At 40.8% G+C, this 16,299-nt stretch overlaps 1 protein-coding gene across 3 annotated transcripts in view; it reads right to left on the bottom strand.

The window, feature by feature from the left end:
* LOC137332878 (fibronectin type-III domain-containing protein 3A-like) overlaps positions 1–16,299 on the bottom strand; it is a 145,459-nt gene that overhangs the window by 16,339 nt on the left and 112,821 nt on the right. For all 3 annotated transcript variants that reach the window (XM_067996859.1, XM_067996857.1, XM_067996858.1), the window contains exons 10-17: positions 16,135–16,273; positions 15,335–15,388; positions 15,056–15,177; positions 11,955–12,129; positions 8,806–8,892; positions 7,728–7,866; positions 4,685–4,753; positions 2,526–2,644 (exon numbers count right to left, since the gene is read on the bottom strand). In XM_067996859.1, coding sequence (XP_067852960.1) covers positions 2,526–2,644; positions 4,685–4,753; positions 7,728–7,866; positions 8,806–8,892; positions 11,955–12,129; positions 15,056–15,177; positions 15,335–15,388; positions 16,135–16,273 — 904 coding nt within the window. The remainder of the gene's footprint in view (positions 1–2,525; positions 2,645–4,684; positions 4,754–7,727; positions 7,867–8,805; positions 8,893–11,954; positions 12,130–15,055; positions 15,178–15,334; positions 15,389–16,134; positions 16,274–16,299) is intronic.

The following is a 16,299-nucleotide window of genomic DNA, read 5'->3' as shown; positions in this document are numbered from 1 at the left end:
TTGGGACGGGCGCCACTTAAACCGGGCTGGGACCAGTTGTCCTGGCAAATCGAATAACTAGGGTGGTTGATAGGGCTTTAAACTAAAAAGGTGGGGGTTCTAAAGAGAAAAGTCAAGGCCATAGAGCAGTGTTGTGATTTGGGTAAAGAGAAGCAGACTGTGTCAGGAAGGGACAGAGAGTTTAACGATAATAGTACATCAGTGAATAAGGTCAAATCAAGGAAAAATAGTAAAATGTTAAAATTAAAGGCACTTTATTTGAATGCACAAGGCATTCGTAACAAGATAGATGAATTAATGGCACAAAGAGATAAATGGGTTTGATCTAGTAGCCATTACTGAGACGTGGTTGCAAGGTGACCAAGGTTGGGAACTAAAAATTCCAGGGTACTTGACTTTTCGAAAAGACAGACAAAATGGAAAAGGAGGGAGTGGGAGTGGAAGGAGGAAGGTTAGCCCTGCTAATAAAGGATGACAAAGACAGTAGTGAGAAAGATCTTGGCTTGGAAGATCAGGAAGTAGAATCAGTATGGGTGGAGACAAGAAATAACATGGGGCAGAAAACAATGGTGGGAGTAGTTTATAGGCCCCCTAACAGTAGTTATACTGTTGGACAGAGTATAAATCAAGAAATAAGAGGAGCTTGTGACAAAAGTCATGCAATAATCGTGGGGGACTTTAATCTTCATATAGACTGGGCAAATCAAATTGGCAAAAGTAGTCTGGAGGACAAGTTCATGGAATGCATTCGAGACAGTTTCTAGAACATTACGTCGTGGAACCAACCAGGGAACAGGCTATTTTAAATCTTGTCTTGTGTAATGAGACAGCTTTAATTAGTAATCTCATAGTAAGGGATCCTCTGGGGACAGTGTGATCAGAATATGATTGGAATTTCATATTGAGTTTGAGAGCGACGTACTTAAGTCGAAACTAGAGTCCTAAACTTAAAAAAAGCCGATTACATAGGTATGAGGGCGAGTTGTCTAAGGTTGATTGGGAAATTAGATCAAAAGATATGACGGTAGATAAGCAATGGCGAACATGTAAGGAGATATTTCATAATTCTCAATGAATATACATTCCATTGAGGAATAAAAACTTCACGAGAAAAGTGATCCATCTGTGGCTAACTAAAGAAGTGAAGGATGGTATTAGATTAAAAGAAGAGGCTTATAATATTGCTAAGAATAGTAAGCAGAGTTTTAGAAACTTGCAAAGGTTGATAAAGAGGGAGAAATTAGAATGAGCGTAAATTAGCAAGAAATATAATAATAGATTAAGAACATAAGATATAGGAGCAGGAGTAAGCCATACAGCCCCTCGAGCCTGCTCTGCCATTCAATAAGATCATGGCTGATCTTTGACCTCAACTCCACTTTCCCGCCCAATCCCCAGAGTCCAAAAATCTATCGATCTCAGACTTGAATATACTCAACGACTGTGCACCCATAGCCCTCTGGGGTACAGAATTCCAAAGATTCACAACCTTGAGTGAAGAAACTTCTCCTCATCTAAGTCCTAAATGGCCGACCCCTTAACCTGCGACCATGCCCCACTAGTTCCAAACTCTCCAGCTAAAGGAAACAGCCTCTCAGCATCTACCCTGTCAAGCCCTCTTAGAATCTTATGTTTCAATGAGATCACCTCTCATTCTTATAAACTCCAAAGAATATAGGCCCATTCTACTCAATCTCTCCTCATGGGACAACCCTCTCATCCCAGGAATCAATCTAGTGAACCTTCATTACACCGCCTCTAAGGCAAGTATATCCTTCGTTAGGTAAGGAGACCAAAACTGTACACAGTACGCCAGGTGTGGTCTCACCAAAGCCCTGTACGACTGCAGCAAAACTTCCTTAACCTTGTACTCCAACCCCCCTGCAATAAAGGCCAACATACCATTTGCCTTCATAATTGCTTGCTGTACCTGCATGTTAACTTTGTGTTTCATGTACAAGGACACCCAAATCCCTCTGAAGACCAACATTTAATAGCTTCTCACCATTTAAAAAATATTTTGTTTTTTTATTCTTCCTACCAAAGTGAATAACCTCACATTTCCCCACAATATACTCCATCTGCCACCTTCATGCCCTTTCACTTAACCTGTCTATATCCCTTTGCACACTGTGTCCCCCTCACACTTACTTTCCTACCTAACTTTGTATCATCAGCAAACTTGGATAACATTACACTCTGTCCCTTCATCTAAGTCATTAATAGAAAGTAAACATGGGTCCCTTAGAGGGCATAGTCTCAGGATGGGCAATTTAGGACTGTATGGCCTACTCCTGCTCCTATTTCTTATTTCTTATGTGCTTAAGCAATATTTATGGAGATTGAGTTCACTCTTCAAGTAGCGCGTACGGACTCTATACGACCTGGAAATACTTGATGCATATAAATAGGTATCAGAAAGTGGAAAAGTGGCCCATTAACACAATTGAAATCCTTTGCCTCGACGAGTTCAGAAGTTAGTCAGAATGTTTCAAGAAAACAAAATACTGAATATCAGCTTTTACCTGGCTTTGTCCTCCAACACTGATGCAGTAAACCCTCATTCTATACCATGCACCAGGATTTAGATGATCACAGACATGCTCTCTGACTGGTCCATTGTATTCCATGTCCCATTTATTCTCTGAAAGATACAAATTAACATTACCAGTTTATGTATTTGCTACTTAAATGACTGATCACATTTTAAAACTAGGCCGGATTTTTAAAAAAAGAGGTGCCAATTATTGGCCTCTTCTCATCGGTACATTTGATAGGTTCACAAACACTGCCTAGACAACCACTTACTATTTTGCAAATACACCTTAACAAACGCTATCACTTGCTAAGTCACTCAGGTCAAGGCTGGATTTCACTTAGAATGACCGCTGCAAAAGGTTACAAAGGTATTAGTGACATTGCACTATTGGTCCGACAGAGGTAGCTACATAATGCGCCGTGCCAGCAGCAGCACCAGTTATACTCACACACACATGTGCACATGCATCCCCACTCCATGGCAATTTTTTTCATGCTCGGAGCACATGGGTGGAAACATTTGTTTCCTCAAAATGTTGAAAAGACCCAATACTAAGTTTAAGTGCCTAAGATGCCCAATAAAATGTCTGAACATTTCTTAAACCAGCTTGGACTAGAGTCATACTCCTGCCAGTGCCAAGTACAACTGGGTTGTAAGGGGTATTCACATTGTTCATCTTTAGTGCATTCAAATTATGACCTGACTCCAAAGTTATACTGCCAGTTTCATGTCAGTGCAGACTCAAAAGTACTTTGATCACAGTGAAAGTGGCATATAGCGGCAACTTCAGATGTGGCTCATCTCATACAAACCATCTGATGCAAACTACAAATATCAATGCTGCCGAGCTATTAACACATAGTAAAACACAAGAGCGAAGGTTTTCCTGGGTTGTGCCCAGGCAGTGCAGACAGTATTTAAACTCAAGACGGCTGAGCGCATGCCTGTAAAGGAACCTGTCCGCTTTCCCTACATTAATTCAGCAGAGGAAAATCAGGTGGATTCCATTACAGAAGTGCACACCCCGACGATCTCCCCTAAGGTTTAGCAATCATATAATTAATTTGTGAGTCAGAAGGTTGTGGGCACAAGCTCCACTCCAGGACTTTGGCATGTAATCCAGGCTGACACTTCAATGCAATACTGGAAGAATGCTGCACTGTTTGAGGTATTGTCTTTTGGATGAAATGGTAAGCGTCTGCAGACTCAAATGGATGTAAAAGATCACAACATTATTCCAAGAAGAGCAGGGAAGTTCTCCCGGTGTCCTGGCCAATATTTATTCTTCGACCAATGCCACCAAAATAGATTAACTGGTCACTTATCTCATTGCTGTTTGCGGCACCTTGCTGTGGACAAACTGGTTGCTGCATTTGCCTACAAGACAGTAAGTATACTTCAAAGTAATTCTTTGGCTGTGAAGCACTTCCGAGGATGTGAAAGGCACTATATAAATGCATGTTTTTTTCCCCTAAATAAATGATCTCTTAGATCTAAAACAATGTATATATATATATATATATATTTGTCTTGAAACTTTTAAATATCCAACAGAAAAAAGCAACATTGTCTAGGGGAATCATGACACTTTATCATGGGATAAACAAATGATGGAAAAAAATGTTTCCAACTGCATAAAACTGTTTTGAAAAATGAACACAGGTTTGGAGCTAACTTCAATACTTGGCTAACTTTCATAAATCAAAACAGTTTTTGTTGCCAAATTTGCCAGAACTCATCTTTATTATTAAGCAGAATGCATTTTATTTGTCAACATGCATTTTTCACTGCAATAAATGTGTACGAATAAAGTTTATGTCCCAGGACCTAGAGTGTACACATACAAAAATAAAAGTTAAGGTTATAACTGTCTAATGCCATCTTGAAATCAAAACTTTTGGTTTCCTTCTTTTAGTTGGGGAAACTCACACTGCAGTGTTGAAGTGGAGAAAGAAAACAGCTGGATTTAATCAGTATCAGCACCATACACAAATTCACCAGGAGTCAAACATGACTGAATCAAGTACATGATGCATTTCACCACTCTGCGACTAACAAAGTAGGATTGTTTTACACTACATGCAAGATTTGGCAGACAAATATATAGATGTGGGAATACCTGGAGTAAAAGATAAATAAACATACCATTCAATCCTTTCGATACTTCCAGTACATACTTGGTAATCTCTGACCCTCCATTATCTTTAGGTGGGTCTATAAAAACAGCAAAAAAATGTTTGATGACTTAAGCATGACTAATACGTCAGAAGACAGTTATTTTTCTGTACTAAAATATCACTAAAGATTTCAGCGTAATTAGGATTCTCCCACTGCGTTGCTCAAATACATGGACCAGAAAAGCCAGTAGTCCGGGAGCTTAGTCTTCTACGTGGGTCAGTGTGTTTTATGGGTCTTTTTTTTTAAAGCACATCTTTCTAACAGGCACAAGACTCAGCTGCAATTTAATATAATTAATTTATTCAGCTACATAGGTGGTTTCATCAAGGCCAGGCCAACACCATCCACTAGAATCTCAGACAATAACTTGTAACATTCCGAAAATCGATACTTCCTCAGGAAACCAGTCATATATGTCACAAAAATTTACATTTATCTGACATATTACACAAAAGCATGCAAATCAAATTATGTTTAACCAACAGTATTTCTTTCAATTTCAATAATAGTGTATCTAAACAATTAATATTTTGCCATACAGTTTCTGCTATGTTCCTTTCATGATTAGAAATATCAAATATAATGTTTTGAGTTAGAATAGGACAAATTATATTTTCTTTTAAAAGTTTTCCATGAGACTGATCAAAGTAGCTCCTCAACTAGAACATTCACTGGTCAGACCATATCATCTGTTTAAGTTTTGGCAGTAAGCCAAAAAATATAAAAGATAATAAAAGACTAATTTGCACTATTCCTCGTTTTATCTCTGCAATAGTACACAGTATAACATAAAGGTTGAGCTAAAATAAACATGTTTAATTTCAGAAAATTTATCCACAATCTCCCTCCAAACATCAATAATGCTGCAGTCCTTCCAGAATTTGAGTCTTCTATTAACATTTTATCTGCTGATGCTTTTGAGTTCTTATTTCAGGTACATACATGTAAATATTTAACATACATACATATATAATGTTATAGTCAAGATCTTACATATGACACTCACTCCCTGTACAACTTAGCCTCGTGTCATACTTTTTGAATCACAGTTTGTACATTAGCAATTATAAAAGGAAAACTCTACATCAACATTTTATAATGGGAAACCTCCATCAACATTTGTTGTCAGTTCTTTAAAGCCGTCATTGCAAGTCACTAGACAGTTGGTGGTACTATTGCACCACCTCTGATTTCTGTCACATCTTCCGCTTTGCTGACCACACAATCCGGCACTGGAAATCATCTGCAAGCCTTAGCTGCTTTTCCAAATCCTCTGCCTGTCTGGATCAGCCTCAGACCCTGCTCCCCTCCCGGCTTTGCCTCTGGCTGCACCTAAGTTGTTGGGCCACACTCCTCTTATAGCTATATTAAAATGTCTGAATTACTCTGCCCCAAAAACTTGCTGGTTCGCTCCTTCTAGCCCCACAAGATTTCAGCTGCCAGCTTCCAACCCCACATTCTGCCATCTCTTGCAACGCTCCTAGCTCAGCCAGCTCTTAGCCCCCTATCTCCCCTATGTCCCCACTATTTTTGTTCTTGAATTTCTACCTCCAGGTCTTTTAAACCCTGACCACTTTCCTTACAAATATACATGACTTTCCCAACCAATGTAATCGATCCTGCACCCCTACAAAATAACCCGTTCCCACAAAGCACACCAGCTCACCGACTAACAAATACCATTAAAAAGACTACAACCTCTCACTTATGTGGGGAACCACACAAGAGATTACTGTTATGAACTAGTGGAGCTCCATCAGGTTTCTCGGAGAATATGCAAGTATATCAAGTGCAACATCGTTAGTGTGAGAGGTAGTAAGTGTGACAGTCACAGTGTGTTACATGGAAGACTTGTATAATGTTAAAATGGGCAAAAAAATAAGGAATCCCACACCCCATCTGACAGAACTGAAGCAGGCAGTGGGGAAAATACTGATTTTTTAAATTTTAAAACAGATGAGCAGCAAGCAGCTCTAACTCAGGAATAGGTCATTTATATAAGTAATTTTCAGGAGTTCAAACAAATCAGGAAAATGTCAAAGATGAGGCACTGAAATAATATATCTCAGCATGTAAACTAATATTTATTTGCTGCCTTAACTGAGGATCCCAGTGCTTCCTTCATGTTTTCCACACATAGTAAGCAGCCAGCTGTTGCAGTGGCAACAGGCCATTTATTGACTTTTCTGGAGTGTGAAAAATTAGGAAAATGCAAATAACTATAAGGTAGGAAAACCATAATGCTCAGTGAATTTTCAATTAAATAAACTTTGTAATTGCATTAAAGCATTTATACAAGAAATGCAGCTGCTCTAACTATAATTAAAGAATGACAAAACTTCAAAGTGCAAGATTTAATTTATCTCACATGTATGAAGACTCAAAAAAATATCAGGAGTGTAGTCCAAACTGCAACAAAGCAAGCTCCAAGAAAGGAATAAAACTCAAGCTCCAGGCCCTTTAGGGAGATTAGGCCTCTGGAGGCAAAACCAATCTGACATTTCCAAGAGGCAAGGGCAATTTTATGGGTAAATTTAAAGATGTTTTTGTGAATTGTTCAAATTTGTGTATGTTTGTTATCAAATAGTTATCACTACATCCTTAAATAACTGAAAAAACAAGCTGGTGGCTAAAGACATCTTCAAAACAATTATTTTGTGCAGTTCTATTTGCTATTGTCTGCTGGTTCTTTATTGGTAGTTTTCCTACTTGCTCGTTACTGGTTTATTCATTGGTCTCCTGCCTCTTCAGCAGCATATCAGGCAAATAGCATCTGTCAACAGTAGTTTGTTCATTTTTTCTGAATTTATTTACATATGTGACACTCTCAAGTGTGACATACACTCATCACCCACTCCCACTACCAATGCAGATGTAGCAGATCAGCTACATGCAGATAATTCAATAAAAGCAACGCAGTTTGGAAAAAATCCACAATTTTAATTATAGGAGATCATTATAATGAGTTTCCTTCACAATGGACTTCATTAACGTGACAGAAGTGGCTTACCCCACATAACCTTTAAATTGTACGCATGAACTTTTCCCTTTATACTTGGTTTACTGGGTGGTCCAGGCTTATCAGAACACGTGCAATATTCCACAATCTCACTAGGGTTACTTTTGCCTTCACTATTACAGGCAAAGACCTGCATATTAAAGAAAAGATAATCATGTTAACTTTTAAAGACTGAAAACAAGAGAAGTTTGTAACAGCATGCAAATAAAAAGAAAATGACACATCCGTACACAGCTCATTTATCCCCAAAGTGACAGGTCAAAAATTAAAATTGTGATAAAATGCTACTTCCAGCAATTCTTTTGAACTAATAATTTTGATACACTACAGAGTCTACTGCCCTGGCGAGCGGAGATGAACGTTTCAGTATCTGAATACTGGACTGGCATTCAGCAGGGAACTTGTGTCTGATGGGGGTGGAGTGCCCCTCCCCATCCCCAACTTTAGTCCCAGCAAGTATGAGAGCAGAACTCCAGCCTCTGTATACTGGAATGCCATTCAGCATGGAACATGCAGCTGATGGGAATGGAGTGGTGACTCCCCAACGCATCTAGTCGGTTCTCCTGGTAGGGTGTTGAGAGTCAGGCTGATAACCTATCAGTGCAAAAAAAGGCACGTTGTTACAGAAGCAGCCCAGAACATGATCTGCTGGTTGTAAAAACGGTGGAAGAAATGGGTTACCTCATGTGTCACTAGGCAAGGAAGAGAATAGTAGCAACACCTAGAGTATCAAAGAGCCATTACCTCCTGCCCTGTCAAATTATGACCCCTTCTACTCCTAAAATTCAAGCAGCCACCCTCCAATATCTCAGTGAAGTGGCCATTCGTGATACCTCAGCAGCAAGTCTCAGTCTATTCAACTACAGTAGGCATCACAAAGAGATGTGATGTCGTACTGATACAACATTCACACACTTCCAACAGGACGGTCACTGGATATCACTAAGTAGGTACCTTGATTGATTTCTTTCCTTCCTCACTTGGGAATTAATACTTTTTATGATCTGAATTTGATAACTTAATTCAGAGAGGAAAATAATCGGGTTTGAACAAGCAAATCTGCACTTACTCTGCAATTGTAGGAGGTACTCCGTCTGAGATTTTTTAAAGTGCAAGCGAGCTCATCTCCATTGTGTTTCGCCTTAAAGCCATAACCCTGTAACATATTTTTTAAATGTAGTTACAAATAATCTTACAAGTTAAACTTGAATTTTGTACTACATAACAGCAATGTGCAAAAAAAATCTTTTTGCAGAATAATCACAATTCCCTCATTTTCTTCTACCCATTTGACTTACAATAACTGCTTATGATCACCAACCAAAAATAACAGTGATTAACAAATGGGAAATGATCACATTTCCTCCATGGGACATGAGTTTCAACTAGGAAAGCTTGCAGTTCGAAAATTTGCTGTCCTAATTGACCAGAAGTCAGCACTTTCCATGTGCCAAACTTGTACCCATTTTTTTTTCTACAAGACAAATTAATATTTGCAATACAGCAAAAAAAATCCCCTCTCCTGCAGAAGAAATATAAATTGGAGATTTATACCTTGTGGCTGGGCAAAGAACTGATGAAACTGTCAACTGTGAAAGATGGAGTGATGATAAATATTATGAAAATTACAAGGAATATAGGAACATTAGGAACTGGTGAAGGCCATTCAGCCCCTCAGGCCTGTTCCGCCATACAACTAGATCATGGCTGATCTGTACCTCAACTCCAGTTACCCGCCTTTGCTCCATAGCCCTTGATACCCATACTGAACAAAAATCTATCAATCTCAGTCTCGAAAGCTCCAATTGCCTCCCAGCTCCACAGCCTTTGGGGTGAGTATTCCAGATTTCTACTACCCTTTGTGTGAAAAAGTGCTTCCTGATTTCGCTCCTGAATGGCTTGGCTCTAATTTTAAGATTGTATCCCCTTGTTCTTGATTCCCCCACCAGAGGAAATAGTTTCTCCGTATCTACCTTATCAAATCCTTTTAACATTTTAAACACCTCGATCAAATCAAACCCCTCAATCTTCTATACTTAAAGAGATACAAGCTAAGTTTATTCAACCTGTCTGCATAATTTAATCCTCTCAGCTCTGGTGTCATTCTGGTGAATCTGCAAGGGTGACATGGACTGGGCCTATGGATTCAGGCCTGCAGGTTTCCACTCAATGAATTACATAACTCAGGTCCTGCAATATGGAGAGGTGTTGAATAGAGAGACAGGAAAACTATAGAAATGGTCACACAACCAGTTGTCCTGCAACTTCGAGGGGCTGGGTATGAGGTTGCAACTGCAGAGTCTCAGATGCAAAATTATATTGGTTGAAACGCCACAGCTATTAATGGAATGTTTTTTGAACCGAATGTCAAACTTGTTTCTTTGTACATTTAATTTGCATTTCCTCTGTGACCTCCTATTGCTCAATAGTGATTTAAGCAAGAAATTGTGAAGTCATGCAGCTTAAAACAATTGACATTTCAAAACATAATTCAAAGGGATTTTTTGTTACTTTTTGACTTAATTGTTTTACGTTTGCATCATATCAAGATACACTGCAGACTGTGCACACCTTGCATTGTTAACATGCATTTATATATAGAACAAACTTCCATTTATGTGTCACCTTTTACATCCTCAGGACGTCCCAAATAACCTCACAGACAATGAATTACTTTTGAAGTCTAGTCACTGTTGCTTTGTGGGCACATCAAGGTTCCACACATAACAATGAGATGAATTATTTTTGGTGGTGTAGGTTGAGGGATAAATGTTGGCCAGAACTTTGGGAGAACTTCCAGATCTTTTTTTTTTGAATGGTGCCATGAACAGGCCTTGGTTTAACTTCTCACCCGAAAAATAGCACCTCTGACAATGCAGCACTCCCTAACTACTGCACTCAGGTGTCAACTTGGATTATGTGTTCAAGTCCTATTGTGAGGCTGGAGCCTATAAACTTCTGACGTGGGGGCCAAAAGTGCTACAATTGAACAAAGCTGAAATATACGTGGAACTGTTTTGACACTTGGGGCTCGATTTTCCCGGGAAATTGCGGGTGTGTTGGGGGTGGGGGGCTCCGAAAATCAGGGAAATCCCGTTCGGGTTCGGAGTCCGGCTCCAACTCGCCGACATCCGAGTGGGCGTCCCGAACTCGGAATTGAAGAGCCAAATGTGCCTCATTGAGGTACATAAGGCACTTTACTTGTGACAGATTATGAAGTTAGAATGATTTTTAACTTGCCTGGGCGGCTTTCCCACAGCTTCTGATTCACACCTGGTTTCACCTGGCGTGAAGGGCCGGATCAGGCAAAAAGAAACAAATTACATAAAAAACCATTGCACGAAGTTAAAACACAAAATCAACCTACCTTTCCAGCTTGCTCCGATGTCTGATGTCTCCCTCTCCCATCCCCCCTTCTTTCCCCCCCCCACCCCCGTTCCAACGTCGGATGATGTCTCGCTCTCTCTCCTCCTCCCCCCACCCCTCCATCGAGTTGCAGCTCCTGACAGCAGCCAGCAATCAATCAGGCTGGCTGCCAGGCGCAAAACCCGGAGAGCATGTTAATCACCATCAATTACGATGCGATCGTGTTGAAAATGTTAAGGTTTGTTTACTCGGGTTGCCACGCACATCTTCACCCCACCGCTGCCAACCTGCCAACCATTTCAAGATTGAGTCCTTAGTATAGAATTGTGGACAGCTTGTGGATACCACTGGCAGTTTGTGCTAGTATTTCTCACATTTCCTTTTTGGGCTAGGAATGGGGCAGGGGAGAGAATCAGAACAACTTTCCTATGCAAATTGCTTGATTCTTTTCACCATTTCCTCACGGCTGGCTTCCTTCCAGCTGGATTACTTGTCACATGCCTCTCTGCCTTATTACAGGTACTTATATGGGGACTGTTGCTGATGACAAGCCAGACCAACTGCTGAGGACCTTCTTCTGGTTGAGAATCAGTGAACGCCCATTTTTCCCAGAACGGGGCAACTTCTACAGTGCTACATTTCACATTAGCTGGGTATACGGGGAGGAAGGTCTGCTTGGCACCACAGGAGTGGGATGGGCATGAAGAAACCCCTACATTTTCACTACATTGGATTAACTATAGGTAGTATTAAGAGGCAATGCTCTGGATGTGGTTCAATACTGTTAAATGCCCATGCTAACCAGTTGGGTTAAAATTACTTTTTTTATATATAGTTTAAAATCTTTCTTACTGAACTCTCATCTTCCATTTCCAGGATATATGTAATGGATTCATCAGATGAAACCCCACTGGGTCTACTCCACTCCAATGACATCCATGTGACACCTGCCCGAATTAGCCGAGGAGAAGCTGGGGCAGCTGGAACACAGCCTGCCGTGTAATACTGAATCGTTTCACTGAAGTCACTAGTGGAAGAACCAAAAACAAAGCACAAACAATTAAAATGTAATGCAAAAAGCTCACAATTTATCACCGCAGGTACCAGGGCAGCCGAACAGGTCAACAATGCTTGGCTATTCCATGAAAAGGCACTGGGAATGGTAGACGTTACAATTTGGGCTGCTTGTGCTCAGTGCAAAAGTCAGCTTCCACAGACAAGCCCACACTTCCTATGCATCACCATAAGTGCAGAGTACATGGGACAGTGTGCCTCAAGGTGCACAAGGTTACCTTTTACTGTTGAGCTATACACTGGAAATTTACAAAATGCCACTGCATACTCCTGATTTCTCTGCTAGCCGGAAAAAACACTACGACGACAGAGGCTGAGACTAAAACAACTAATGTGAATTTATTATACAACACAAGTCTTTATAGACCAATAAATCAGCAGATAAAGATAATCACCCTTAATTCTCACTGGTACTTCAAAACAGTTGTTGAGACAAAGCAATAAAACATCAAGATTGTTCGATAATTTTACACACCTTGGCCACCTTGGAGTTCCACCTCACCACCTTCATTTATTAGACTGGCAGCTCAACCAAGTGAGCAAGGTGAACCAAAGAAATAGTGAAAACTTGTCATATTTATTTGGGGCTGAGCTGCTTCTGGTTACATAGAATCATAGAAAATTTACAGCACAGAAGGCGGCCATTCGGCCCATCGTGTTCGCGCCAGCTGAGAAATGAGCCATCCAGCCTAATCCCACTTTCCCGCATTTGGTCTGTAGCCCTGCAGGTCACAGCTCTTTAGGTGCACATCCAGGTATTTTTTAAATGATTTGAGGGTTTCTGCCTCTACCACCCTCTCAAGCAGTGAGTTCCAGATCCCCAACACCCACTGGGTGAAAAAAATTTTCCTAATTTCCGCTCTAATCCTTCTACCAATCACTTTAAATATATGCCCCCCCAGTTATTGACCCCTCCGCTAAGGGAAATAGGTCCTTCCTATCCACTCTATCTCGGCCCCATATAATTTTGTACACCTCAATCAAATCACCCCACAGCCTCCTCTGTTCCAAGGAAAACAACCCCAGCCTATCCAATCTGTCATCATAGCTAAAATTCTCCAGTCCTGGCAACATCCTTGTAAACCTCCTCTGCACCCTCTCTATTGCAATTACATCCTTCCTGTAATGTGGTGACCAGATCTGTGCGCAGTACTCAAGCTGTGGCCTAACTAGTGTTTTATACAGTTCCAGCATAACATCCCTGCTTTTATATTCTATGCCTCAGCTAATAAAGGAAAGCATTCCATATGCCTTCTTAACCACCTGTCCTGCTACCTTCAGGGATCTGTGGACATGCACTCCAAAGTCCCTCACTTTCTCTACACCTCTCAGTATCCTCCCATTTATTGTGCATTCCCTTGCCTTGTTTGCTCTTCTCCGGATTGAACTCCATTTGCCACTTTTCTGCCCATCTGACCAGTCCATTGATAATTTCCTGCAGTCTACAGCTTTCCATCTCATTATCAACCACATAGCCTATCTTTGCGTCATCCACAAATTTCTTAATCATGCCCCCTATGTTTAAGTCCAAATCGTTAATGTATACCACAAAAAGCAAAGGACCTAGTACCGAGCCCTGCGGCACCCCACTGGAAACAGCCTTCCAGTCGCAAAAACACCGGCGACCATTACCCTTTGCTTCCTGCCACTGAGCCAATTTTGGATCCAATTTGCCACATTCCCTTGGATCCCATGGGCCCTTACTTTTTTTGACCAATCTGCCATGTGGGACCTTGTCAAAAGTCTTGCTAAAATCCATGTAGACTACATCAACTACATTACCCTCATCGATCCTCCTCGAAAAATTCAATCAAGTTAGTCAGACACGACTTCCCTTTAACAAATCCATGCTGACTGTCCTTGATTAGTCCGTGCCTTTCTAAGTGACAGTTTATCCTGTCCCTCAGAATTGATTCCAATAATCTGCCCATCATTGAGGTTAGACTGACTGGCCTGTAATTACTCAGTCTATCCTTCGCTCCCTTTTTAAACAACGGTACAATGTTAGCAGTCCTCCAATCTTCCGGCACTATGCCTGTATCCAGTGAAGTTTGGAAAATGATTGTTAAAGCCTCCGCTATTTCCTCCCTGGCTTCTTTTAACAGCTTGGGATACATTTCATCCGGCCCTGATGATTTATCCACTTTCAAAGCTGCCAATCCCCTGTCCATAGGTCAGATTTCCAAGACTGCTGCTAAGGTACCTTACTCAAGCAATTCTCACAGCTCCATAACTTAGCAATATTGGCACAACAACATGTGTTTACATAGCATCTTTAAAGTACCAGATTCCCCAAGGTCCTCTACAGCAAAAGAGGAATAGACACTGAGCCATGGGAGAAAAGTTTGGAGAGGTGAATGAGGTCTACGTCAATGAGGTAAGTTTTGAGAAGGTCTTTAAAGAAAGACCAAGCAGAAGAGAGGTGGAAGGGTTGAGGGACGGCATACCAGAAAGTTGAAAATTGGGAGAGGAAAGTTGCTCCCATCAGTCCGGAGTGAATTCAAGCCTGTGTCCCAGAGGTAAAAGGACCATGGGTTGATCCACAACATAAACCAGTCCCCTTTTCCTTACTCCTTATTCTTAATCCAAATTTATTTCCTCTCTTTCTTCTCCGTCTGTTTTAATTTATTTACCTCTTCTGTGCTGAAATGGAAACATTGTTTTAGATGCTACTGCACAGCAGCTACACAGCACAGAAGGCAATGGGCAGGTGAAACTGTAAAAGAGGATAGTGACAGTGGTATATGGCATCACATGATGTCACATAACTCCAGCTCCTCCTTTACAGCATCTGGCTTTTAATCAGCAGCAGCTAACTAGAAAATGTTCTCCACTATACATAAGTTAAATCAGATTTTCCTTTTCCCAGTGTTACTTACCTCAGTCCAATATCGTTCTTCACTGCTAGCCTGAACGTATATCCTATAGACGGAGATAATTTGGTCAGCTTGTATTGCTTCTGATGTCCAAAGTAACATTCCTTGAAAAGGTCATGCTTTCCCTACATGAAGAAAGTTTACTGCAGTTAATTGTTATTTAACCATTCAATACCCAGTTACAGACAATTCACTACTACAGTTTTATCTACATCCCGACACCGTGACCCCTTTATAAGGAGAGCTGTTGTTTAAAAACACAGTACAAGAAAAAACACTCACCTCATCCCATTCTAAAAGGTAATTGGAGATTTTAGAACCACCGTCATTGGGTGCCTGCAACAAAAATTAAAACAGAACATTAAAGGTGTGCTAAAGCTCTGGAAGTTTGGGGTGTGGGATGGGCAGAAGATCCGCCCATTGCTACCTTCGCCGCCCCCACCCCCCAATCCCCACCCCACTGTACTAGAAAATCGAAGTGGAATCCCAGCAGAACCAAGTTGCATCCCAAATTCCAGCTGCAGGTGGCCCACTCTCTTCCTTTGATTCTGCTTGGAATTCCGAGGTCTTGGTTTTCAAACAGGAACCTCGAACAGGAAGGCTCACCGAGGAGTTTCTAAGTGGTCCGGAAGATCAGATTTCTGCCCATTTGTTATCAGATTTCTGTATTTTGTGGTATTTATTAACATACTAGCTATTATTTCTGTTGCTGTACACTAATAAAAACATTTTCTGTATGATCGCACTGTTTCCTGTCAGTTGCTTACACTATGTTTCAAAAACTAGATTGGGGGCCCCTGGGAATGTTTGCACGAGATCTTCAGGAGTATTAATATTTGGAGGGAATCCCCCACACAGGAAAGGTTGATTTTACCCCACCCCCCCACCCTATTTTTAATTTTTTTAAATTTGTTTTCCAAATTTGGTGATTCTGGCAAGGCTGTGCTTATTGCCCTGATGGTGGTGATGGGCCTTCTCCTTGAACTGCTGCAGCCCTTGTGATAGTGGCAATGGTACCCCTCCTCCTCCCCTGAAATCAAACCAACAGAAAATTATTTGCTGCTAGTTCTAGCAATTCATACCTTCCACTGCAAACTCAGAGTGTTTTTGGTCCTGTTAATTAGTTTTGGTGGAGCTGGAGAGTCAGGTTCACTGATTTCTGTGGTAAAGCTTGCAGGTTCTGAAGCAGACCCTTTCACAGAATTACACATTGCTGAAACTCTATCAGACAAAAAAAGACATTATAC

This window comes from Heptranchias perlo, chromosome 15 (assembly GCF_035084215.1).
Source record: "Heptranchias perlo isolate sHepPer1 chromosome 15, sHepPer1.hap1, whole genome shotgun sequence".
Classification (NCBI taxonomy): Eukaryota; Metazoa; Chordata; class Chondrichthyes; order Hexanchiformes; family Hexanchidae; genus Heptranchias; species Heptranchias perlo.
Note: the sequence above shows the minus strand (reverse complement) of the source record. Positions and strands in the feature narration are given on the sequence as shown.